We start from the raw sequence: 21,144 nt of genomic DNA on the forward strand, positions 1-21,144 counted from the left end.
TCACTTTCCTCATAGTCATTCATAGTGCACAAAATGGTGGTGACAGTCCAGGAAAACATAGCTTGATGTCATTCCTGCTTGCCTGTAGTAAGCTGGCTGACTCCATCTCCATGATAGGAAGCACAGACATACATGCGGCTGCTGAGAACAGTTCCCTTTTTTTGGACTGCTTCCATGACACTGCTGGAGACGCTTTAAGGATGAAAATGGCTTGATTATCTAGATCCCAGCTGCTCCCTACCTCACTTAGAAGTCCTCTTAGGCTCCTGGCCACCTCAGGAGCACAGGCTGAAAGGGAGCTTGGAGATCATCTGGTTAAACCCTCTCACTTAAGAGTTTGCTGAAGAAACAAAATCCATCCTTCATGAGCTGTCTCTTGTCTCCTACTTTATACCTCAAACCCCTCGATGTTGTACTGATTCTCTCCTCTGCTCCAGTCTCTGAGGAAGAGGACACCTTTCTCCTTGCCACGCCAGCCCACTCGTACTCTTAAATCCCTTCCCTTCTGTCTCTCCTGGAATTTTGCTTGCTCTCTCTCTTTCACCTAACTTTTCTTATCCATTGGCTCCTTTCCTGCCACCTGCAAACACACCCTCATCTCCTCCCAGTCTTTAAAAACTTCCAGTGGACTCTGCCATCCCCTTAAGTTACTTTCTTCTAAAGCTACTCCTTTTCAGGGTCAGAATCCTAGAAGGGTTATTTATCCTCAAAGTCTCCAATTTCTCACCTCTTTGTCATTTATTCACCTCTTGCAATATGGCTTCTAACCCCAATACTCAACTGAAACTATTTTCTCCAGGGTTACCAAAGGTCTCTCACCTACTAAGTCTAATAGTTTTGTTTTCATGAGTCTACTTGACCTCTCTGCAGTTTTTGACATTATTGACCACTCCCTCCTCCTGGACATGATTTTCCTTTGGCTTGTGGGACATTGATTTCTCTTAGATATTTTCATTTCTTTCTGACCACTTCCCAGTCTTCTCCCACCAAGTATGAGCATCTGACCCTGGGACCTTTTGTCTTTTCTCTCTACACTCTCTCCCATGGTAATACCATAAGTTCTAATGGGTTCAGTCTTCATTTCTTTGTAGATCACTTCCAAGTCTGTATCTGCAAACATTATCTCTTTCCTGAACTCGTCCTAAATTGTCTGCTGGACACCTCTGCCTTGATCCTCTAGGCAAATCAAACTTGACATGCCCTAACCAAATCCAGTCTAATTTTCTCCCCAGTCCATCCCTCCTCCAAACTTCCTGGTTTATGTTTGGTGGCACTCTCATCCTTCCAGTTACCCAGGTTTACAAATCTGGTGTCATCCTAAACTCTGCCTTCTCCCCACTTCCCATAGTCAAACAGCTCTGAATCTTTTTTTTTTTAAAGCAATCAGGGTTAAGTAACTTGCTCAAGGTTACATGGCCAGTTATTTCTGGGTGTGGTGCTAAATATCTGAGCCAGGATTTGATCCCCAGGTCATCCTGACACTGGAGCCAGTGCTCTTACTCGCTGAGCCACCTGGCTGCCCCTAAACAGCTCTGGATCTTATCCATTCTATCTCTGCAACATCTCTTATATACTTACCTTTTTTTTCCCCCACTCACATATACTACTTTAACTCATTATCTCTTACTTAGACTAGTACAATCACCTCTTGACTGGTCTCTCTGCTTCCCTCTCCAATCCATCCTCCACACAGCTGCCAAATTCATATTCCTAAGACATGGGCTTACTATGATACTCCCCCATTCAAAATCCTTCAGGGACTTCCTATTGGTTCTAGGATAAAAATAAACTATTCAGCCTGGCATTAAAAACCCTCCACAATCTGGATCCTCACTACCTTTTCAGACTTATTTCTTATTTCTCCCCGTCCCCCTCCACCCTTTCAAGCTTTCTAAATTCCCGTTGAACTGGTCTATTAGCTATTTCTCCAAACTTGACTTACCATCTCCTTCCTCGGTACCTTTGCCCAGACTGTTTCCCACAAGTAGAATGCATTCCCTGCTCACTTCTGCCTCTCAGAATCCCAAGCACCACCCCAGTTATTAATGCTTTCTCCCTCTTCAAATGATGGTGTGTATAATTATCTGTGTATATATCATATACCCCCAGAATAATGTAAGGAAATTAAAGACAGGGGTGTTTTATTGTGTTTGAATCCACACACATAGTATGCATTTGATAAATATTCCATGTTGTTGAATTACATTGGAGAAACTAAGGTTAAATTCTGATTAAGAAAATCAGAGAAGATATTTGAACCCAAACCTTCTAACCCTAAATCCATTACTCTTTCTACTACACACAGCCTCTGCTTCCAGAGAGGAGCAAGCTTGGCCCTGAGCTCCCACCTTTCTTGGTCTCTGTCTCTCTCTTTCTATGTCTCTCTATTTCTCTCTGTCTCTGTCTCTCTCTTCCTCCCAGGGACAGAGAAATCAACCAGCTGAAGCTACTGTCAACCACTCTGATGACCTCCATTGCTAAGGAAGAGGAGATTGCTTCAGACTTACAACTCAAAGCCCGTGTCTTCTCTTTTGGCGAGTATAAGGGTGATTACCAGGTAAGTCTGGCTGCAAGATGGCCCAGGGAACTCTGGTTTGTTCCAGGAAAGGCATGGGATAGTCAAAAGCCTCAGCATTAAAATACTGGAAAACCCATGCTTTAGACCCCTACCTTCCAAGGGCCTGTGGAGGGACAAAGAAATGCATAGGGGAGCCAGTGGCTAGTGAGGGGCATGGAGGAATAGAAGAGAGAAGAGGGAAATGAAGAAAAAGGGAAAGAGACAGAGAATAGATCTACAGAGATGAAGAAAAAGATAATACATTTATAAAAAAACAAAGTTCTCAATGTTGAGTTTTATATTCTTAAGGTAACCAAAGCCTGAGGGTGACCTCAGTAATCGTTCTGACAGCTCTCGTTATAGAGGGTAATAATCCCTCTATCCAAAACCCTTGAGTGTGGCTCTCTATTGTCTTCTCTAACCCTCCAGCTTCTTCAAAAATTTCTCCCCGTGATTTGCTTGAACCTGGCTTTTGAATCTATCTCATCCTTTTTTGTATCAGTAATTTGTCTGACAGATGACTCCATACCCTACTGTGTTAAGTTCCTTCAAGAAAAGGCTTTGTCTATCTATCTTTGTATCTCCTTCAGGAACTTAACATTTCCTGAATGTTGAGTATTGGCTCATCATAACCAGTATATACCCTAACAATTCCTTAGTGAATGAACGATGAAGGGTCTCATCCTTCCCAAGACAGTTAAGTTCTAAAGCCCATGTCTATCTTTGTATTATGAACACGTGGTCGCTTGTGCCTGAGACAGACTTGAGCATATAGTGAACGGCCTTCTTGTGAATGCTTGTTGAATTTTATTTCACACAATTTTTCTTCCCCGTTTTGCCTTCTGAATCCAAGAAGACCAAGCACAATCCTTTTTATCCATGACAGTCTTTCAAAAATGCTTGAAGACAGTTATGGCTTAACTAGGTCTTCCCTAGCTCTACTCTTGATATGGCATGAACTTGAGGCCCATCATCATCCTCTGGACAATCTCCAGTTTGTCAACATCCTTCCTGGATGTGGTACCCCAAACTCAATACCATGCCCAAAGGCTAGGATCCTCTCTCTTGTACTGTACATAATGTTTCTCTTAACAACTAAGATCGAGTTAACTTTTTTTTTGGCTGCCATGTCATAAGTACTATTGACTCATATTGAGGTCATACTGCAGATACAAGAGACAAGATCCCTGGCCTCACAAAGCTTGAAATCTAATAGGAAAGATTAGACAAGTACACACATGACTATAATACAAAGGCATGGGCTGGCCTGAGGACTGGGATGGGTGGTGATAGGCTAAGGGGAGAAATGGGGATCAAAGCCTCTATAACTGCTGGAGAAGTCAGCTCAGAATACTGGGGATTGGGGGAAATTGCAGCAGGAGGATGCTAGGAAGTGGGAGATTAAATCAATCCCAGGAAGGACCAAGTCTGGATTTAGGTGAAATGGGGGAGCCAGTGGTGAGTAGAAGACGGGAGTCCAGCAGGACTTGGAATTCAGTTCAATACAATCAACACATATTAAGCAACTACTCCCTATAAGGTAATGTATTTGGTACTAGGGATACAAGACAGAAATTAATTAATCTTTGCACTCCAGAAGCTAATCTTCTCTTGCGGAAATAGAATGTGCACACAGATAAGCGTATAGAAAGCAGGAGAGGGTACTAACAACTGTGTGGTGTAGGAGGAGGCTTGATATCTCCATTTTGAAGGGAGCTAGGCATTCCCAAAAAAAGGATGTGAGAAGGGAGTACATTTCAGGGATGGAGGGCTGCCCTGGAAAGGTACTAGAATGGGAGATGGCATGTTGTTTGGGGAACAGCTGGTATATGCCCATTTGACCAGAATTAAGCATATAAATGTGAATGAATCATGTGAACTAAGACTGCAAAGGCAGGAGGCAGCTGAGACCTGGAGGGCTGCAAATGCCAGGTTGAGAAATTTGCATTTTATCTTAGAGGCATCAGGAAGCAACCAACAATTTTTGAACAGGGAATTGATAGTCAAGGCTGTATTTTAGGAAGAGTAATTTTGTAGATGTCATCAGCATGGATTGTTGAGTTCTTCCATTGGATTGTGAGCTTTTTGAGGACCGACTTCCTTTGCCTCTTTTTGTATACCCCATGCTTGGCACAGTGTCTGGCACACAGTAGGTGCTCAGTAATGTTTATTGATAAAGAATAGACAAGACTTAGAAATTGATTGGATAATGAGGGAGGAGGGTGAAGGACTGGAGGAATGGCTTGGGGCAATTTGAACAAGTGTGGTGAGATGAGATAGCATGGTCATCTTCAAAAAATATCTGACATGTAAGGAAGGCATTGTGCTGGGTGCCATTTGTCAAATAACTTCTGAGCATGGGCCAGATGAATGGCCTGACCCATCAATGCTCCCAGAGATCAAAGGAAGAGATCTAACTTTAGCTGAGCCATGGAGAATGTTAGTGACATAGATCAGGGGGCATGGAATTGAGGAGAGTTACCAACTGGTACAGGTCCTATGGCATTAGCAGGTACTATGACTATTCTGCACTGCAGGCTGCCAGTCTTTACTCAGTATGTTGTAGTGGGGGTTTCTTTTTGGATATGGTTTGGACCATCTGGATGGCTGCTGAGGTCTTCTCCAACTTCAAAATTATACATTTCTCTGAACCCCTGAATTAGATGTACCCACATTAGATGACTCACAAGCTAACAGGAAGCTTGAAGAGCATCCGGGTCAATTCTTTCATTTTACAGATTCAGAAAATGAGGCCCAGAGAGAAGTGACTTTCCCAAGGGTGTACAACTAATAAGGAGCATAACAGGAATTGAATAAACCTTTATTAGCATCTACTAAGTTCAAAGCATTAGACTAGGTACTAGGGACATAGAAGTGGAAAATCAGCATCAAAGAACTAAACATTTAGGATGCTCAAGGATAAGGGGGGAGAGAAGTGTGATAGGACACACAGAAATAAGTTTGATTCAAGATAGATTGTAGTAGGAGAAAATGAGAATTGGGAGAAAGAGAACCAGGCAAGCAGCAATGAGAAATGTGAGGGGGCAAGCAGATGTTCTGACCCCCATTTCCACAGCTGCCCAAGTCATTTTGAAAAATATACAAATAACACTAAGTTAAATCTCATATTAATGTGTGGGAGCAGAGAAGTGAAGCTAAAAGATCAATCCAGAAGCTGATACCAAGGAGGAATCTGATGGAGACTCTAGGCTCCCTAACCTTTCTCCCTATGGGGCTCTACAGCCCGGTGACTTTCCTTTTTGCTTTCTTGTTCCTCACCCGTGTCTAGAACAAGATGTTGGCCAGCCTGAACAAAAAGGTGGTGGAGGTGTACCGTCACTGCATTGGGGACTGTGAGTCCAGCCTGGGTACCCTGCAGATGCTCACCATTATTGAGCACCAGCTGGATGAACTCCTAGAGAATCTGGAGAAGGTCCCACCATGGAGAATTGAGCAGGTGGAGAAGGCCAAAGAGAAGGAGAGAAGACTAAGGTGAGGCCTGACAAACGCCCTGCGGCCACAGTGACCCCTAGTGGTCCTCCTCTGGACAAGCTTCATCAATATTCCTCATAGCGTGTCTCCCTCAATGGAACACCATATTCCCGATGTATTCTAACAAGGGCAGATGATAGGGAAAATAATCTCCCTCATTCTGGATACTCTTTCTATTAATGCAGCCATGAGTATGTTCACTATTTTTTATGGCACCTAACAGATGATACCTTCATTTCTGGAGCCTTCCCATTATCTGCCCTTGCCCCTTGGTGCAATGTGCCCTATGGGGTGGTTGGTCCCCCAGCTCCAGGACCTCTGCTCTCTGCTAGGTGACAGTAGATGATAGGGGTGTTCCATCTGGTTCTGATCTTTATTTTGGTGTTAACCAAAGCATTAGTGCATTTGGGTAAATGTAAAGAAAAAAAGGAATTGTCAAGGAGATGGTACCTCACCAGATCTACTCTCTCTGGAGGAGTCCTTTAATTCCTGACACCTTGCTTCCTTCAAAGCTCAGTTATAAGAGAATTTTTCTGAGCCTGTTACTAGACCTCCCTTCCTCTCTTATAATGTCTTTGTATTATCTGTGTACATGTGGTTTCCTTCCATTAGAATGTAAGCTCCATGAGAATAAGGAGGTTTTTTTTTTTTTTAAGCAATCGGGGTTAACTAACTTGCTCAAGATTACACGGCCAGTTATTTCTGGGTGTGGTGCTGAGTATTTGAGCCCAGATTCGATCTCCAGGTCATCCTGACACTGGAGCCGGTGCTCTTACTCGCTGTGCTACCTGGTTGCCCCGAGAATAAGGAGTTTTTAAGGATGCTTTTGTGTCTCCAACAGCACCAAGCACAACAGTTCACACATAGCAGGCATCTTAAATGAACATTTCGTGACTTGAATCTCCCTCATGGAGCTGTAAGAACATGGGGAGCCTGCCTCCAAGTCTGCCCTGGACAGGATTTACTCAGCTTGCCTGGCCTTGAAAGGAATGAAAGTGTCTTTCCCAGCTTCATTTCTAAAATAAGGATTCACTAAATGATTAAGGAGGAAGAAAATAATATGATGTAGAGGAGAGACTCTTAATCCTGAGTCCATGAACTACCTTTTTAAAATCTTTTGATAACCGTACTTCAAGTTTCTTTGTGTAATCTTAAATATTTTGTTATGTATCTGAGAAAGGTCCCATGATACAAAATAAGGTCAAGAGGCCTGGTCTTAGAGTCAAAAGCCCTGGGTTCGAGTCTTACACTCGACATATATTTGCTTTGGGAGTGGAGGGGGTAGGGGAAGGGGAGGTGTCACTTGAGTTCTCAAAAGCCTCACCCAGGCTGCAGCTCTAAGATTCAGATGCCAGTGTGCCTCACTGTAAATTCCCTAGGAGGCAATCACATGACTGGCCTTTCCCCCAAAGGAAAGTAACAGCACCTCCATACATAGCTCCGAAGACAAAGGTCAGAGGCTTTAACATGGTGCCATCCATGGGCTCAATCCTTTTTCCTAGTTCAGCCCTCCTGCACTGCTGTCCCTTGTGGTGGGTCACTGGGGGAAAAGGATCTCTCAACTTCTAATGATCGCTTGGTGGGTCAAAGGCTACATGGCAAACTTCCAGATCCTGGGGAAAGAGAAATTCACCATTTTTTGGGGGGAGGAAGCAAAGCTGTGACCCAGGGTTCATAGTAAACATCAGGTGAGGAGGGTCCCACTACCCATGGGGTCTGGTGCTGGTGATGCCTCAAGGAGGACCTGACTCCAAGGCACACCCTTCCTTTATCTATTTCATCCCGTAACCACCTCCCCATACTTCAAATATGCCAACGCAGCCCAGTACAGTACCCTAGTGAGGCATGTCAATAAAATGGTGGGATCAGGTACTGGCCAACCTGGGGACGTCTGGCAATCACCCTCCCAACTATACCATGCAGGTCACTCCCAATTCATGGGCAGGAGTGACAGATGCCAACACACTCAGGATGCAGTCTCAGTTTAAGCTATTGTACAAGGCTGGATATTATCACAGGGGGAACGAGATGGGTGTGGGTCGTGGTGATGCCAAAGAGAACATATCATTTGGCTAAGGCCAAATGGAAAGAAGGCTCCCTGTGTCCGGAGCTGTATGTGGGAGAAGGCTGGATTCAGCAAGACGGCTACAGCAAGGCAGCCTGGCACTTGTAGGGTAGGGATTGCACAGACTGGCTGTCCCAGCACGCTGCTCATTGCGGTCCTTTTTATTGGGCAGGCTGAGGGAAGAGAAAGTAAGACTCCTCAAACATATGCAGGAGGAACGGCTCCAGAGAGCCCTGGCCAGGGCCCATGCGACCATCAAGAAAAAGGTAGGGAGAAGGTGGGCGGTGGGAGGCCAGGCCAGCTATCTGGACGGAAGGGGAGGGGGAAGAAAGACGGAGCATTCCAGAAGACACCAAGGACGGGCTTTGGCTCTGCTCTTGACCTTCCTCTCTTCAGAGGTAAAGTCGTAAATCTCCTTCGCTTCTTGGCTGGGACGTCCCAGAGGCAAGCGCTTTAGGTTTCATTACACTTTAGAATCCTATGGGGCAATGCGCCCTCCGGTCCCATGTTTAATCAGGATACATGGGATATCTCCACAGGTTCCAGTGCCCTGCTCTAAGGGCCCTTGGGCCTCCTGATGCCATCCAGTGCACAAAAGCCCCTGCAGGAGGCAAGCTCCCAGGAGCCTTTAGGCACAGAAAAGACATCATTTGGAGGGACCTGACTCGAGCCCCAATACGGGAATGCCCTCTGCAGCATTTCTGGTCTCTGCCTGACAATCCCTGGGACCTGGGAGCTCCTCATTAACATTAAAGAGCTCCTCTTTGCTCCGAGCTGGTGCCTGCCTTGAAAACTGCCACTCATTCACTCCCTTAGCTATGTTCCACTTCTCCCAATCACCCTCCAGCTACACGAAGGTCCCTCTCACACCACTGACCTCTGACCCATCCCATTCTGTAGGTGAGTGCCAAACAAAAAGGTCTGTGCCCTGCATGGTGAACCACCTAGTGACCTGAGGACAAGATGGCGCTTGGCACTCCCAACACCAGTGTTTTGTTTTTTTCCCCCAGAAGGCACTTCACACAATTAGAAACAGCTCATTTTCATGAAAACAGAAGGGCCAAGGATGACCAACACCCTTCACAACACAACCAATGGGCTTTTATTTGTGTCTGTCTCCTGAGTGCGTCAAACACAATTTTTCTACAAGTCTAAGGGGTTGACTGGGACCCTATTTTGAGCAGTGAAGTAGGTCATGGGATAGTCTCATTTCCATCTGCTAAGCCAGTGCCTAAAATGTCTACTTAGGCTCTTTACAAAGTGTGGTAAACAGCATCTGGAAATAGCGACTGCCTCCGGGTCACCAGCTGGGTGCTCCAACTAAGCCCTACCTCATTTTTTCTCTGCAGACGGGCAGGAAGCTCGTGTACCGCTCAGAGCCTGCGGCCAGCAAGATCAGGAGTAAGGAGACTGAACACATGTATGACAAGGAGAAGGAAGAACTGCTGTTCTTCTTCACTTAGCCCATCCTGACACGCATGCACATGCATGCACACACACCCACCCCCCGTGCAGTTGGCAGAAGGCTTGTAAGAGATGTAAACAATCGAAGCAAACAGACCGCATTGGTTTACTTGTGTGATTTAGAGTCGCTCCGACCCCTTGCCCCCCCAGCATCCCTGGACACACATGTTCTTTCTGTGCTTGTGTTTAAACTAAAATAAAAGCCCATGCTCCTTTTGGTTGTGCAAGGAGGCCCCTTTAAAGAGGCTGAGACTCTGTTATAAAATCACCTTTTCCCAAGAGTTCTGTAAAAGCAGTGGGGAGAGAACTGAAACGATGCCTTAAGCTACGCTATTCAAAGAGGAGAAGGCACCAGACGAAGAGTCAATGAATGGGAAAGTTATTCCAATTCTGGGCAGATACATTTTCAACCCCTAGGAGTCACAGTGGTTCCTTGTACTAAGTCATGTAAAACTGCAAGTGTGAGACCATTAAAAAAAAAAAAAGCTTTATTAATTCATCTGCACTAGGGGTCACGTCCATTGCCAGCAATGAACCTCAAAGCCAAGAAAAATCTGACCACTAGTCAGTACATGTCGCGCCCATGTTAGCGACACACACACATCCTGTAAGCCCCAGCCACAAGCTTCCCCAGGGAGAGCGTCCATGACAGGGTGGGAAGAAGCCCGGGCTTGTAGAGGGAATGGATCAGGACGTTCTCTGGCCACACCAGCGTGGGCTGGAGGCCAGGGAGGCAGCATGCAATTCCACAAAGAGAGGTGTGCCCATAAGGAGATGTCCATGAAGGTACGGCCACGCTGGAACGGGCTCAGAGGGGGCTTGGAGAGTGCAGACAGCAGGGCAGACAAGGAGTCGCAGTGGTTTGCTGGGATTGCTCCAAAGAGCACAAGTCAAAAAGTAGGAGTAATTTGTATTCCTTTCATGTCTGAGAAACAAAACAGCATCTTTATACAAGCATTGACTTCCAAAGGCACAAGAAAAAAAAGCATTTCTGAAGGACCCTGTGTGAATTCCATAACCGTAAATACCAAATAAATATGTGCAAGGTTAGAAACTCATGTCCTTTTGTATGACACGGCTTCCTCTGTAAAAAATCCTATTTATACATATTATACAAAGCACATCTTTAGACCTCACAACAGGAAAGGTACACAAGCCATACTATTAAGTCTACATAACTTCATAGGCATTGCCAAGTGATCAACAAGTATAAATACCCAAATGCAAAATTTGTTTAAAAGATCAACTCTATGGCCCAAATTTTATGTGGGATATGAAGCCAGGATGGCCAGAAGCCCACTCCCACATGCACTCCATGGTCCTGCTTTTTCCCCTTGTTCTAAACAGGCTGATGCATACTGAAGGGAAGCCCCCTTCCCCTCACACACCAGGGCTAGGGGTGTGGTGGAGGGCGGCTCTGAGGAGATAGAGCTGGAGCCTGCCCCAGTGGAGAGGCCGCCCACAGACAGAATCCCAGGTCCTTGGCACCATGACACTGGCGCTCACAGAGTTGCTTCCTCGTGACCTTTTTGGCCACCACACACTCCAGCAGAACGAACGCCATTGTGAACATGGGCAGTGCAGCATCATGGACAGAGGGCTGGACTTGGAATCAGGAAGACATAGGTTCAAATGCTGCTGCAACACCCTCTGAGCCTCAGTCGTCTTCTCTGTAAATAAGGGGGTGGCCTAGATGGCCTCTCAGACTGCTCCCAGTTCTAACCCAGCACAGTCTAAGTACTTGGAACATGGCCATCCCATGGGCATCCAGAAAGGCAAAGAACCAGCCAAGGTGTCTGACGGCGAGTGCTGGACGGAGGGCCGCGGATTCTGTTTCCTCTCTACCAGATGTCAATCCCCCACAGTTCAGCAGATGGGCTTCAGGGCATGCCCTCTCTCCAGCACAGGGTTGGCCTCGGTGCCCCTTCTTCCATTCTAGTCTAAGTGCCCAGAGATCGGTCAGACAGTCTCGAATTCATTCACTGACCTAAATCTTTGCATCCTCTTAAAAGTTGTCATTTTTTAATGCAACAAGTGATTTGTGGATCAAGTTTAACAATGGAAAGGCAGATTCACAAACCAAAGTGGCGTAAGTCACTGGATCAAAGTGCTTGCTTTATCACAGCCCTTCTATTTTGCAAGGCAGCTTCATACAACCCAACCCAAGGGACCCTTTCCTAACAGTCCAAGCAGAAGGCAAACAACATCTATTGATACATCCAAGAGTCTTTTGAAGAAACTCTCTGTGTGGAACCATAAAACAAGATGCATTAGCGCCAATTTTTTTTTTCACATTTTCTTTAAAAATTAAATTAAATTAAGCTCTGGAAACATCTTTTCCATTTCCCACAGCATGATTGCACTCTTTGCATCCCTCCCCGCCCCTAAGCAATACTAATAGTCTCATTCTAGGTCCTGTAAGTTTATTGTGCTTCCTGTGAACTGTGAGTTATCAGAACCGGCATCATCCTCAGCTGAAGTATGTGGCTCCTATGAAACCAAAACAGAGAGTGAGTGCTAGAATGAGAAGTGCTGGGAGTTCCTAGAGAATGGTGACTCAAATGGAATGGGAAGGCTTGGTAAAGCCTTGACATCCCTCCCTGGGCAGCTGTGTTACACTTCACCACTCTCAGAGACTCTCAGGCCTCAAAGAGCTGACTTATCACAGCATTTCTTTTGTTCTTACTGCTAATAAAATGCCAAATAACTAATCCAAAGGCCAAGAAATAGAAATGAGAATTTTGGAGTTAAAAGAACTACTTAGGGGGCGTCTAGATAGCGCAGTGAATAGAGCACCAGCCCTGGAGTCAGGAGGACCTTAGTTCAAAATCTGACTTCAGACACTTAACACTTACTAGCTGTGTAACCTTGGGCAAGTCACTTAACCCCAACTGCCCTGCCCTTCCCCCTCAAAAAAAAAAAAAGCAAAAAAAAGTACTACTTGGATTTTTTTTAATGTGAAAAATAAGCATTTGTTAGAAACTGAGTTAAGTTATACTTAAGGTAGTGCATCTAAGCTGTTGATTATTTATTTACACACACATGATTCATTCTGAAATTTCTTTTCCCAGTTCAGTCAATGACTTGGGCAAATTAATCTGTTTCCTTTCTGTTAAAAATGGTCATCACTGGTCAGTTCAGCTTTCTACATTAGAGATAAACTGTGAAAACTGCAGTGAAGAGCCAGTGCACTGCCATTTGTAAAAAATACATAGAATTTATCAATTTGGAAAGTCTTTGTAGTCATACTATAAGAAGCAGAACTTTTATGTTTTCTCTACTGGAATGTACCAGTGATTGCCAAAATATCCAAAGGACCGAGGAAAACAGGCAAGATCCTTTTGTCTTTTGAAAAATCACCAAAGCCTCCTTGCTATCAGACATTTTAATTTTAATTAAAAGTTAATGTTGGATACTGGTAGTAAATCAGTTCTATTTTAATCTAATTTGGCAATAAGAAAAAAGTTCTTTAAAAAACATACCTGAAGTATATGTACTGGTAAATCCACAGTGAGCTGAGAATGTGATGTGGAAGACTGAGAGCTGAGCTGAAATGGGGAGTCTCCATCTCCAGGGGGATCATCCTGGGGAAGCAGCAATTAGAGAAACTCTTCAAAACTTCACACACATTATCCATTGTAACAATTTCTTTCCCATCTTTTCATATGCAATCATTTTTTTGCCATCAATATCACTAAGTCAGAAAACGCCACTCACTTCACAGATGACTGCTCTCACGACCATGCCCTTGGTCTGGGCAGTGTCTACAGCAGAGGACACAAACTACTGAGTCAACCGCTCTGCCAAGTTTCTGCTTTGTCTCACCCAAGAAGGCTCTGCCAGGTCTTGGGCAGCAGCAGGACAGAGGCCAGGACCAGACACCCAGTCAAAACCAAGTCAGTTATTATGAGAAAAGTAGGAGTTAGCTCCCTGTTCCTCAAACCCCAACACTGAAGCATCCTGGCTTGGAATGGACACAGTCCTCATCTCTACTTCCCAGAATATGTATTTCCTTCAAGATTCAATTCAGGAACCACTTCTTCCAAGAAGCCTTCCCTGATTCCCCTCACCCAGCTGTTCATACATTTCTTCCCCCCCCCCCAAGTTATCCTGTAGTGACTTATGTACAAGCATGCTGGGTTCCCCAAAAAGAATGTAAGCTCTTTAAAGGCAGTAACTTTTTCTCTGCTTTGTATCCCTGGCACCCAGAAAAGTGACCTGAATCCATGAGTGCTTCAGAGTCTGGTGAAATACACTGTGGGGGGAAAATGGCTACGGTCAGAGATTCTTCAGATGGCTCTACATTATTACAAATCTGGAATGATCTATACTGTATCATCAACAATATACAAATGAGCTATCTGGAAGCCTGAAGATGTCTGCACAACAAAGTGAAGGCTCCAGATCCATGATGAACATGCGACACACACGTTTTTGGATGCGGACAATACCAAAGTTTGTTTTGCTTTACAATACTCACTTGTAACAAAGGCTTTGTTTTTATTTATCTTTTCAGCTGGAAGAGAAAATAAATACTTTACAACTGGAAAATCTAAAACCTGGTTTAACTTTGCTCTGTTCCTCCTCCTTGCCTTCTCTCCACTCACTCACTCTAATAGTCTCTGTGGGAGCACTCCCCTATCCCCTCTTCACCTCTTCATGGCTCCCACACACTTTACTGTGATGCTTGGGAAGGTCTAGGCAGCATTTCTTTCCACCTGTGTAGACTGGACCCTCTCCATACCTTAACACTCCATGCAAACTTTGTCCATTTTCCTCAATTTAAGCGGAGAACCAAAGGTATCCCTTTTTCTTTTAGGACCTTGGGGGCACCAATATAGCTCAATTCTAGGTGTCCCCAGTTGTCTCATTCTCTTTATACTTTTTTTGGTCTTGCAGACAAGTCATCTTCAGGCTGCTTAACTCCATCATGTGTCTTTCCATTGTTCTTTGGGTTATCTGTCATTTTAATTCTTCTGAAATCAGTGTCCATAGTTCAAAGCCATGTAACAATAACAGGCAAAGTCTGATTGTTGAAACAGGCTTTTGCAGGAAGGAGCCATTTGAAATCGCAGGATGCACTCCATGCCAACCCAAGTGTAATGCTGTCTGCCTTCTTCCTCCTCCATGAAGGGCCCTAGGTGCCTACTTGCCCTTAATGCTTTCCTTGGTGTTGTAGGCACATTGATGGAGTCATTCGATGAGCTGCTTCAACAAGGAGTTGCACATCATATTCTAACCCATGTTCTTTTGTTTTTTCACTGTTGTGAAAGATCAACATTTAGAGAATGTCGCTATCGATGAAACATCCTTACTTCTCTAAAACTGTCTTCCCCATTCCGCCACGTCTCTGCAGCAGCCTTCACAGTGCTCTTCTCTGCACTCTATCCTTGTCGACTTCCACACAGTGAGTGAGTCATCCCCTAGGCCAATGTGCGGCTCCAGGTGACCGCCGGGCCTAGGGCCGTTCCCACTGGGGGAGTGGAAGAACAGTCTCAGCAAACACCTGTATTGCACTTTAAGCTTTACAAAGCATTCTGCATACATGTCTCGAGTTATGGACAACCGTGCGGAGTAGAGGCTATGGGTATTAGCCTAATTTGACAGATGTGGAAGCAGCCTCGGCAGAAGTTCAGCTGCTGCCTGGCCACACCGCTGGTGCTCTTTCGTGGGCAATCTCTGTGCAGAGCAGTGACAACAGCAGCCAGCATTTATACAGCACTGGGGTTTTTGTGCTCCCATCTCTCAGGATCTGAGGAGTCAGACTGGGTGTCGGGCTGAGCGCAGGAAGCACGGCTTCCGGCCCAAAGTTCCACCACAACACTGCCTGGGCCTCCCTGCTCACAGCAGGGGGCGTAGCCTCACGTCAGCCTGCAGGCTAGGGGTGAAGGAAAGGCCGGCAGAAGCAGTGTGTCTCAGGAACTGCCGGAAGGAAAGGCTAGTGAACTGATCCTCAGTTCAGCAGCTTCTTTTTATGTAAAAATGACCTAGTTAGGAGTTCTCCCACTTTTCCTCTTCTTATCACTGTGGAGTTCTCCCCATCTGAGGACTCTTTATTTGTATCACTTGGGTAGAAGTAGGGGAGACTGGAGAGCAATCTGGAATTATGCCCAGAGTTATAAAACTGTGTGTACCCTCTGACTCAGCAATACCACCCCTAGGTCCATTTCCCAAGGTAATTAGGGAAAAAGGAAAAAAAGCCTATTATATTCTAAAATATTTATATCAGCTCCCTTTGTGATGGCAAAGAAATGGACATCGAGGGAATGCCCATCAATTGGGGAATGATTAAACAAGTTGTGGTATGATTGTGATGGAATACTACTGCACTGTAAGAAATGACGAGCTGATTGAGTTTAGAAAAACATGGAAAGACATGAATGAAATAATGAAAAGTGAAATGAGTAGAACCAAGAAAATGTCATATACAGTTAACAGTCATATTGTTTGAAGAATAATTATGAGCAGCCAAGTTATTCTGAATACTGCAAAGACTAAATAAACTACAAAGGACCTATGAAGGAAGATGCTATCTACCTCCAGAGAAAGAAATATAAATAGTATGGTTTTATAAATATTTATAATCTATTTCAAATGGTGGCCTTCTCTAGTGCAGGGCAGGGAGGGAGTTCAAAACTTAAAACACAGGGGTGGCTTGGTGGTGCAGTGAATAGAGCACCAGTCCTGGAGTCAGAAGGACCTGAGTTCAAATCTGGCCTCAGACACTTAACACAAAAATTGGCCGTGTGACCTTGGGCAAGTCACTTAACCCCAAATTGCCCTGCAAAAAGCAAAAAAAAAAAACCCAAAAAACAAAAAACTTAAAACACAACCAAAAAATAAACAAAAAGAAAAAAAGGGGCAGCTAGGTGACAGTGGATAGAGCATGGAGGCTGGAGTCAGGAGGACCTCAGTTCCAATCTGATCTCAGACACCTGACACTTATTAAGCTGTGTGACTCTGGACAAGTCCTTTAACCCCAACTACCTCCTCTCCCCTCCACCAAAAAAAGGAAGACATGGAGAAACCCCTCTAGTTGGTCAAACCCCACTAATGACAATTTTGTCACTAAAAAGAGAGAAGTAGCAGTAACAGGAACTGTTATTCTAAACTCTTCTTCCAACCATGAAGAGAAAAGCTGTCACTATTATGGGAATTACAAGAATTTAAAAGGGATGAGGGGGACAAGTGACCACTCCAGCATAGTTTGGGCAAGCTGCTTAACCTGCGCGCCTCATGTTCTCCCATGTAAAATGAGGATAGTAACAGCACCTACCTCAAAGGGCTAATTTTAAGATCAAATGAGATAAAATTTGTAAAGCACTGAGCCCAGTGCCCAGCACAAAGGAAGCACTACATAACACCAAGGCTAACAACGAGGGGAAGAGGAGAGCTGACCATGCCAGAGGTGTAACTATGCACCAGGATGATAACAGAGGGCAGTAAGAAGGTTCGACTACTCAACTGTTATTTTCCCACCATTTTCCCCTTCAGAGAGAATGCTCTCTGGGTTGGAACAGACAAAACAAAAATAATTAACAAGAAGTTGAAACTGAAGATAAGTGAGAAGACATAACTTCAACATCTACCTGCCCTAAACGAGCAAATCGTCAGGCCCAGTGAACTTTCCTACTCTCAGAATCTCTGCCATGAAAGGACCTTCTGGGGCCAGTCAACCCGCATCAATCCACTGAGAGCTCACCATGTGCCAAGCACTGTGCCAGGCTCTGGGAATGCCACGACAAAAGAGAATCCTGACTTTTACTGAGCTTACACTCTAGCAGGGGCCTTGTATTCCACTCCAACCTGGACAAGAGTTCTCTCTGCAAGGTGCCTGCTCATCCAGCCTTTACCTGAAGACCTCAAATGAGGTGGCTGACTAACAATTGTGAATACCCAGGTTACTTTCAGGATCCCGACAGCACATTACCAGCTCAAGGTCAACTTGAAGACAAATCCAGTGCAGAGTTCCAGGGATATATGCTTGCCCTTGCCCAACATTCTTATCAATCACCTGCCTAAAGCCAGGAATAGCTAATACACTGGACAGCAACCAGGATCCAAGAAGATGCTAACAAGCCGAACCCCAACAGAAGTGACTAAGATGACACACAACAAGGACAGACACACTTCTAAAGTTCAGCGAGGGCGATTTATGGTGAGACAACAAGAAGATCTCGATGAGCGTGCTGCCTGAGATAACGAAGGATGGGAAGTCAAGGCCAGATGGTAAGAGAGCAGTAAGGGCGCATTACTACAAAGGTCCAGGACTCTGAGCTGCTGTGGCCATTCTGCGAAGACTCTTTGAGAGCTGTGGAGCTCTCATTGCTAGGCAGATACCCCAAAGAAGTCAAAAACAGGAAGGACACACACACATGCACACAAATACACACTATAGTCAGCAACACTTTTTTGTGGAAAGCAAAAGACTAGAAACAAAGCCCATCAGCTGGGGAATGACCAAAATCTTGTGGTTTATGAGTATTATTGTTATTACCGAGTAGTAAGATATGACTATGAAGAATTCAAAGAAGTATGAGAAGACTTAAATGAATACAGAGAGAAATTAGGCAAAAGCAGGAAAACCACAGTGGACTCTAAGATTATAAGCTGTGTCCCCTCCAGTGCCCAGGACTCAGTGGATAATCAACGTTGGCTGAGTTGTCTTTGGGGCAGTACATGATAATCACTGACGAAAGGCAGAGCAAATATCTCCAATTTCTGCTTTCAAGTCCTTTACTGGACTATCTGCTATGATCTCATTTGTCTACTCAAAATGTTCAGAAATGTAATAAAGGGGGTGGAGTCAAGATGGCAGAGTAGAAACAGGACTTCTAACAGGCTCCAGCTCCCACCAACTCCAATCCATGTAAAAGAGGACTCTGAACAAACTTTGGAGCTACAGAACCCACAAAATGACACAGAGAAGCTAACCTCCTGCTGAGGACAGCCCAGCAAGCCAGCAGGAAGGGGCCAGCACAGTGCTCTGGGAGCAGACCCCAGCCCCATGCTAGATGAGGTTTTAGCCTTAGGGTGGGCTGAGCAGCCACCAGCTGGAGGGACTTCAGATCACCAGCAGCTGTGGCGGTTTCCAGAATTATCAACCCATAGATGCCAAAGACAAAGTGAGCGGTCAGTGCAGTGTGGACTTTGGAATCCGGTAGTTTGGGAGTGCAGTCGGCCTTTATCCCCTGGAGGGAGGAGCCACTGAGGCACCACAGCTGTGCAGTCCTTGCCACGTGGCAGCTTCAGCTCCTGGCCTGCAGATTGTAGGGGGACCAAGCTACCAGTCTAAAGGGTAATCACTCTTGTTTTAACCTGCTTGGATCTGGATTGCTATCTAGGGTGGAGGTCCTGGGGTGCATGAGCAGTATGCCAGAGCATGTGAAGGCTTCAGAGAAGGCACCCAACTAATACCTCCGGCAGCTGAGAAAACCCCAGCGATTGGGATGAAGCTCCCCCGTCTGGTGGCAGAGTCCTACTGTGGCAAAAAGCCCAAAAGTCAAGTAATCGAGTGGCAACATAAGCAGGCAAAGGAAGCAAAGCAAACAAAGCAACCCAACTTTACACTCCTATTTTGGGGACAAAAAGGATCAAAGCATGTAACAGGAGGAAGACAGTGGTGTTAGAACTGCACCAAAAGCTTCCCAGAAAAATATGAGCTGGTTATAGGCCATAGAGGACCTTAAGAAGGATTTTGAAAACCAAATAAGAGAAGTGGAGGAAAAATTGGGAAGATAAATCAGAAATGTAATAGAAAATTGGACATTTTTGAGGAGGCAACAGTAAGATTCTGCATATTGTCACTAACAGAGACTTATGCTCCTGGAGATGGTGCAAAACAAAAACAAGTAAGCCTGGGAAGAGGACAACTCAATGCACTGACAAAAAAGGGTTCTCAGTGCAGTGCTCAGAAGGCCCATGCTTATTCACAGAAAGTGAGAGGCATGGATGGGCTGTAATCTTATCTGGCGGAGCAAGGACCTAGAGAGATTTCATATAATGCTGGTGCTGACCTAAACCTCAGATCCCCACCAAAGTCTGGGGCTCATTTTCTCTTGATTGTACACTCTTACCTGCAATAACTGAATCTGAACAAACTGAGCTCCAGTGGCCGGATCTCGTACTGTTAAGCCTCCATTCGGCACTACAATGTTCCCACATAATCGACTGCTCTGACTTGTGGAGAAATTAGTGGGATTCACTTTACCACCTTTTAGTTTCCTTTGAGTAGATCCTGATGACCCTGAAACAAAGTAGATAAACCAATAAATTTAGTATGCTTGTATGTCCTTTTCTTAAATCAGTTCACTTCCTTCATCTAGTCAGAAGAGAAACACTGCAAGATACCTTTTCCTAGACTTTAAAATCTCCCAAGAAGTCAGTCTAGGTGGCTAAGAAGAAGCCTCCAAATGCTATATTACAGTTAGCTTGATTTTTTACTAACCAGAACAAAACTGGATATTTCCTGCTATCTCTAATCCTTGAATAAATTCAGTCATTTCATCAGTATAGATGTTCATTCCACAAAGGATGCACGAAGTTCATGATCTCTAAACCCCTCCAGCCTCCCTGAGTTTGTACTTAGAACCTTTCCAGCCCAGGCTGTGCTGCTCTCACCCTTCAAGAACCCATAGTCCTACCTCCCCCCAGGCCTGCAGGCAGTACTAAAGTAGGAATTTATGCTACTATACCATGTGCATAAAATGGAGGAGGCTAAAGAGGACTAAAATGTAGAGTTACCAGGCCAACTGAGTATGTTTTTTCATTCATTGTTTCAAAAATTTATCAGAAAATGATTAATGTCATATACCCACACTGTTGGCAACAAATTGTCTTGCTAATAAGCTCAACACTGCCAATTTATAAGCAAGCCATTGTCGGAGGAAAACTCAATCTTCTGGCCACTTATTTTTGGAGGAAGTGGTATAAGTCTCTGAGATTTCACTCTGTATGGGTAACTTCCAGTATGGAATTCCTTCCATCAATTAAACCTGACAATCTATTTGTAACTTAGTTTTACAGCACTGCTTGAGGCACTTAGGTGTTAAATTACTTGGCTATGGTCTTGCTTGGCTAGTACACATCAGAGGCAGGATTGGAACCCACATCTTCCCGACTCTGACTAGCATGATGCCTCCCACGTTTAATTTCACTTAAGAAATGCAAAAACAGAAAGAATTGAACTTCAAAGCATGATTCTTAAGAAGTGAACTACATTTTCAGTTATGCTGCTGGTAAAGAAAGGAGACAGAACTTTCTGTGTATCCTTGGGACTATCACCCAGTCTCTAGGGGCCTCAGTTCCCTCCCAAGAAAATAAGAAAGATAGATCCTAAGGCCTGTGAGGTGCTGTCCAGCTCTAAATTCTATGACTATCTTTAAGGCTTTATTAACAATGCTGCCCACCTCCTGACAGGCAATGGACTCAAGACTACAGAATGGGACACGATCAATGTGGGAATTTGTTTTGCTTGATTGTGCATATTTGTCACAAAGGCTCTGCTTTTTCATTTCCCCTCAATACTGGAAGGGAAGAATGGGAGAAAGAAAAAACAGATTTAGTG

At 44.7% G+C, this 21,144-nt stretch overlaps 3 protein-coding genes across 3 annotated transcripts in view; 2 read left to right on the forward strand and 1 right to left on the reverse strand.

Annotated features, from left to right (window-relative positions):
* Window positions 1-9,949, forward strand: part of CFAP100 (cilia and flagella associated protein 100) — a 45,911-nt gene extending 35,962 nt beyond the window's left edge. Inside the window, exons 13-16 of the mRNA XM_069083851.1 lie at window positions 2,422-2,557; window positions 5,847-6,049; window positions 8,287-8,380; window positions 9,464-9,949. Coding sequence (XP_068939952.1) covers window positions 2,422-2,557; window positions 5,847-6,049; window positions 8,287-8,380; window positions 9,464-9,577 — 547 coding nt within the window. The 3' untranslated portion in view covers window positions 9,578-9,949. The remainder of the gene's footprint in view (window positions 1-2,421; window positions 2,558-5,846; window positions 6,050-8,286; window positions 8,381-9,463) is intronic.
* Window positions 1-21,144, forward strand: part of TMEM43 (transmembrane protein 43) — a 350,998-nt gene that overhangs the window by 137,375 nt on the left and 192,479 nt on the right. The window lies entirely within an intron of this gene.
* The window catches only part of ZXDC (ZXD family zinc finger C), a 33,738-nt gene continuing 22,642 nt past the window's right edge, over window positions 10,049-21,144 (reverse strand). Inside the window, exons 8-10 of the mRNA XM_069083849.1 lie at window positions 19,655-19,824; window positions 13,061-13,162; window positions 10,049-12,068 (exon numbers count right to left, since the gene is read on the reverse strand). Coding sequence (XP_068939950.1) covers window positions 11,982-12,068; window positions 13,061-13,162; window positions 19,655-19,824 — 359 coding nt within the window. The 3' untranslated portion in view covers window positions 10,049-11,981. The remainder of the gene's footprint in view (window positions 12,069-13,060; window positions 13,163-19,654; window positions 19,825-21,144) is intronic.

This window comes from Petaurus breviceps, unplaced genomic scaffold, assembly GCF_028583685.1.
Source record: "Petaurus breviceps papuanus isolate PSGF00001 unplaced genomic scaffold, PetGlider_PUasm1.0 174, whole genome shotgun sequence".
Taxonomy (NCBI): Eukaryota; Metazoa; Chordata; class Mammalia; order Diprotodontia; family Petauridae; genus Petaurus; species Petaurus breviceps.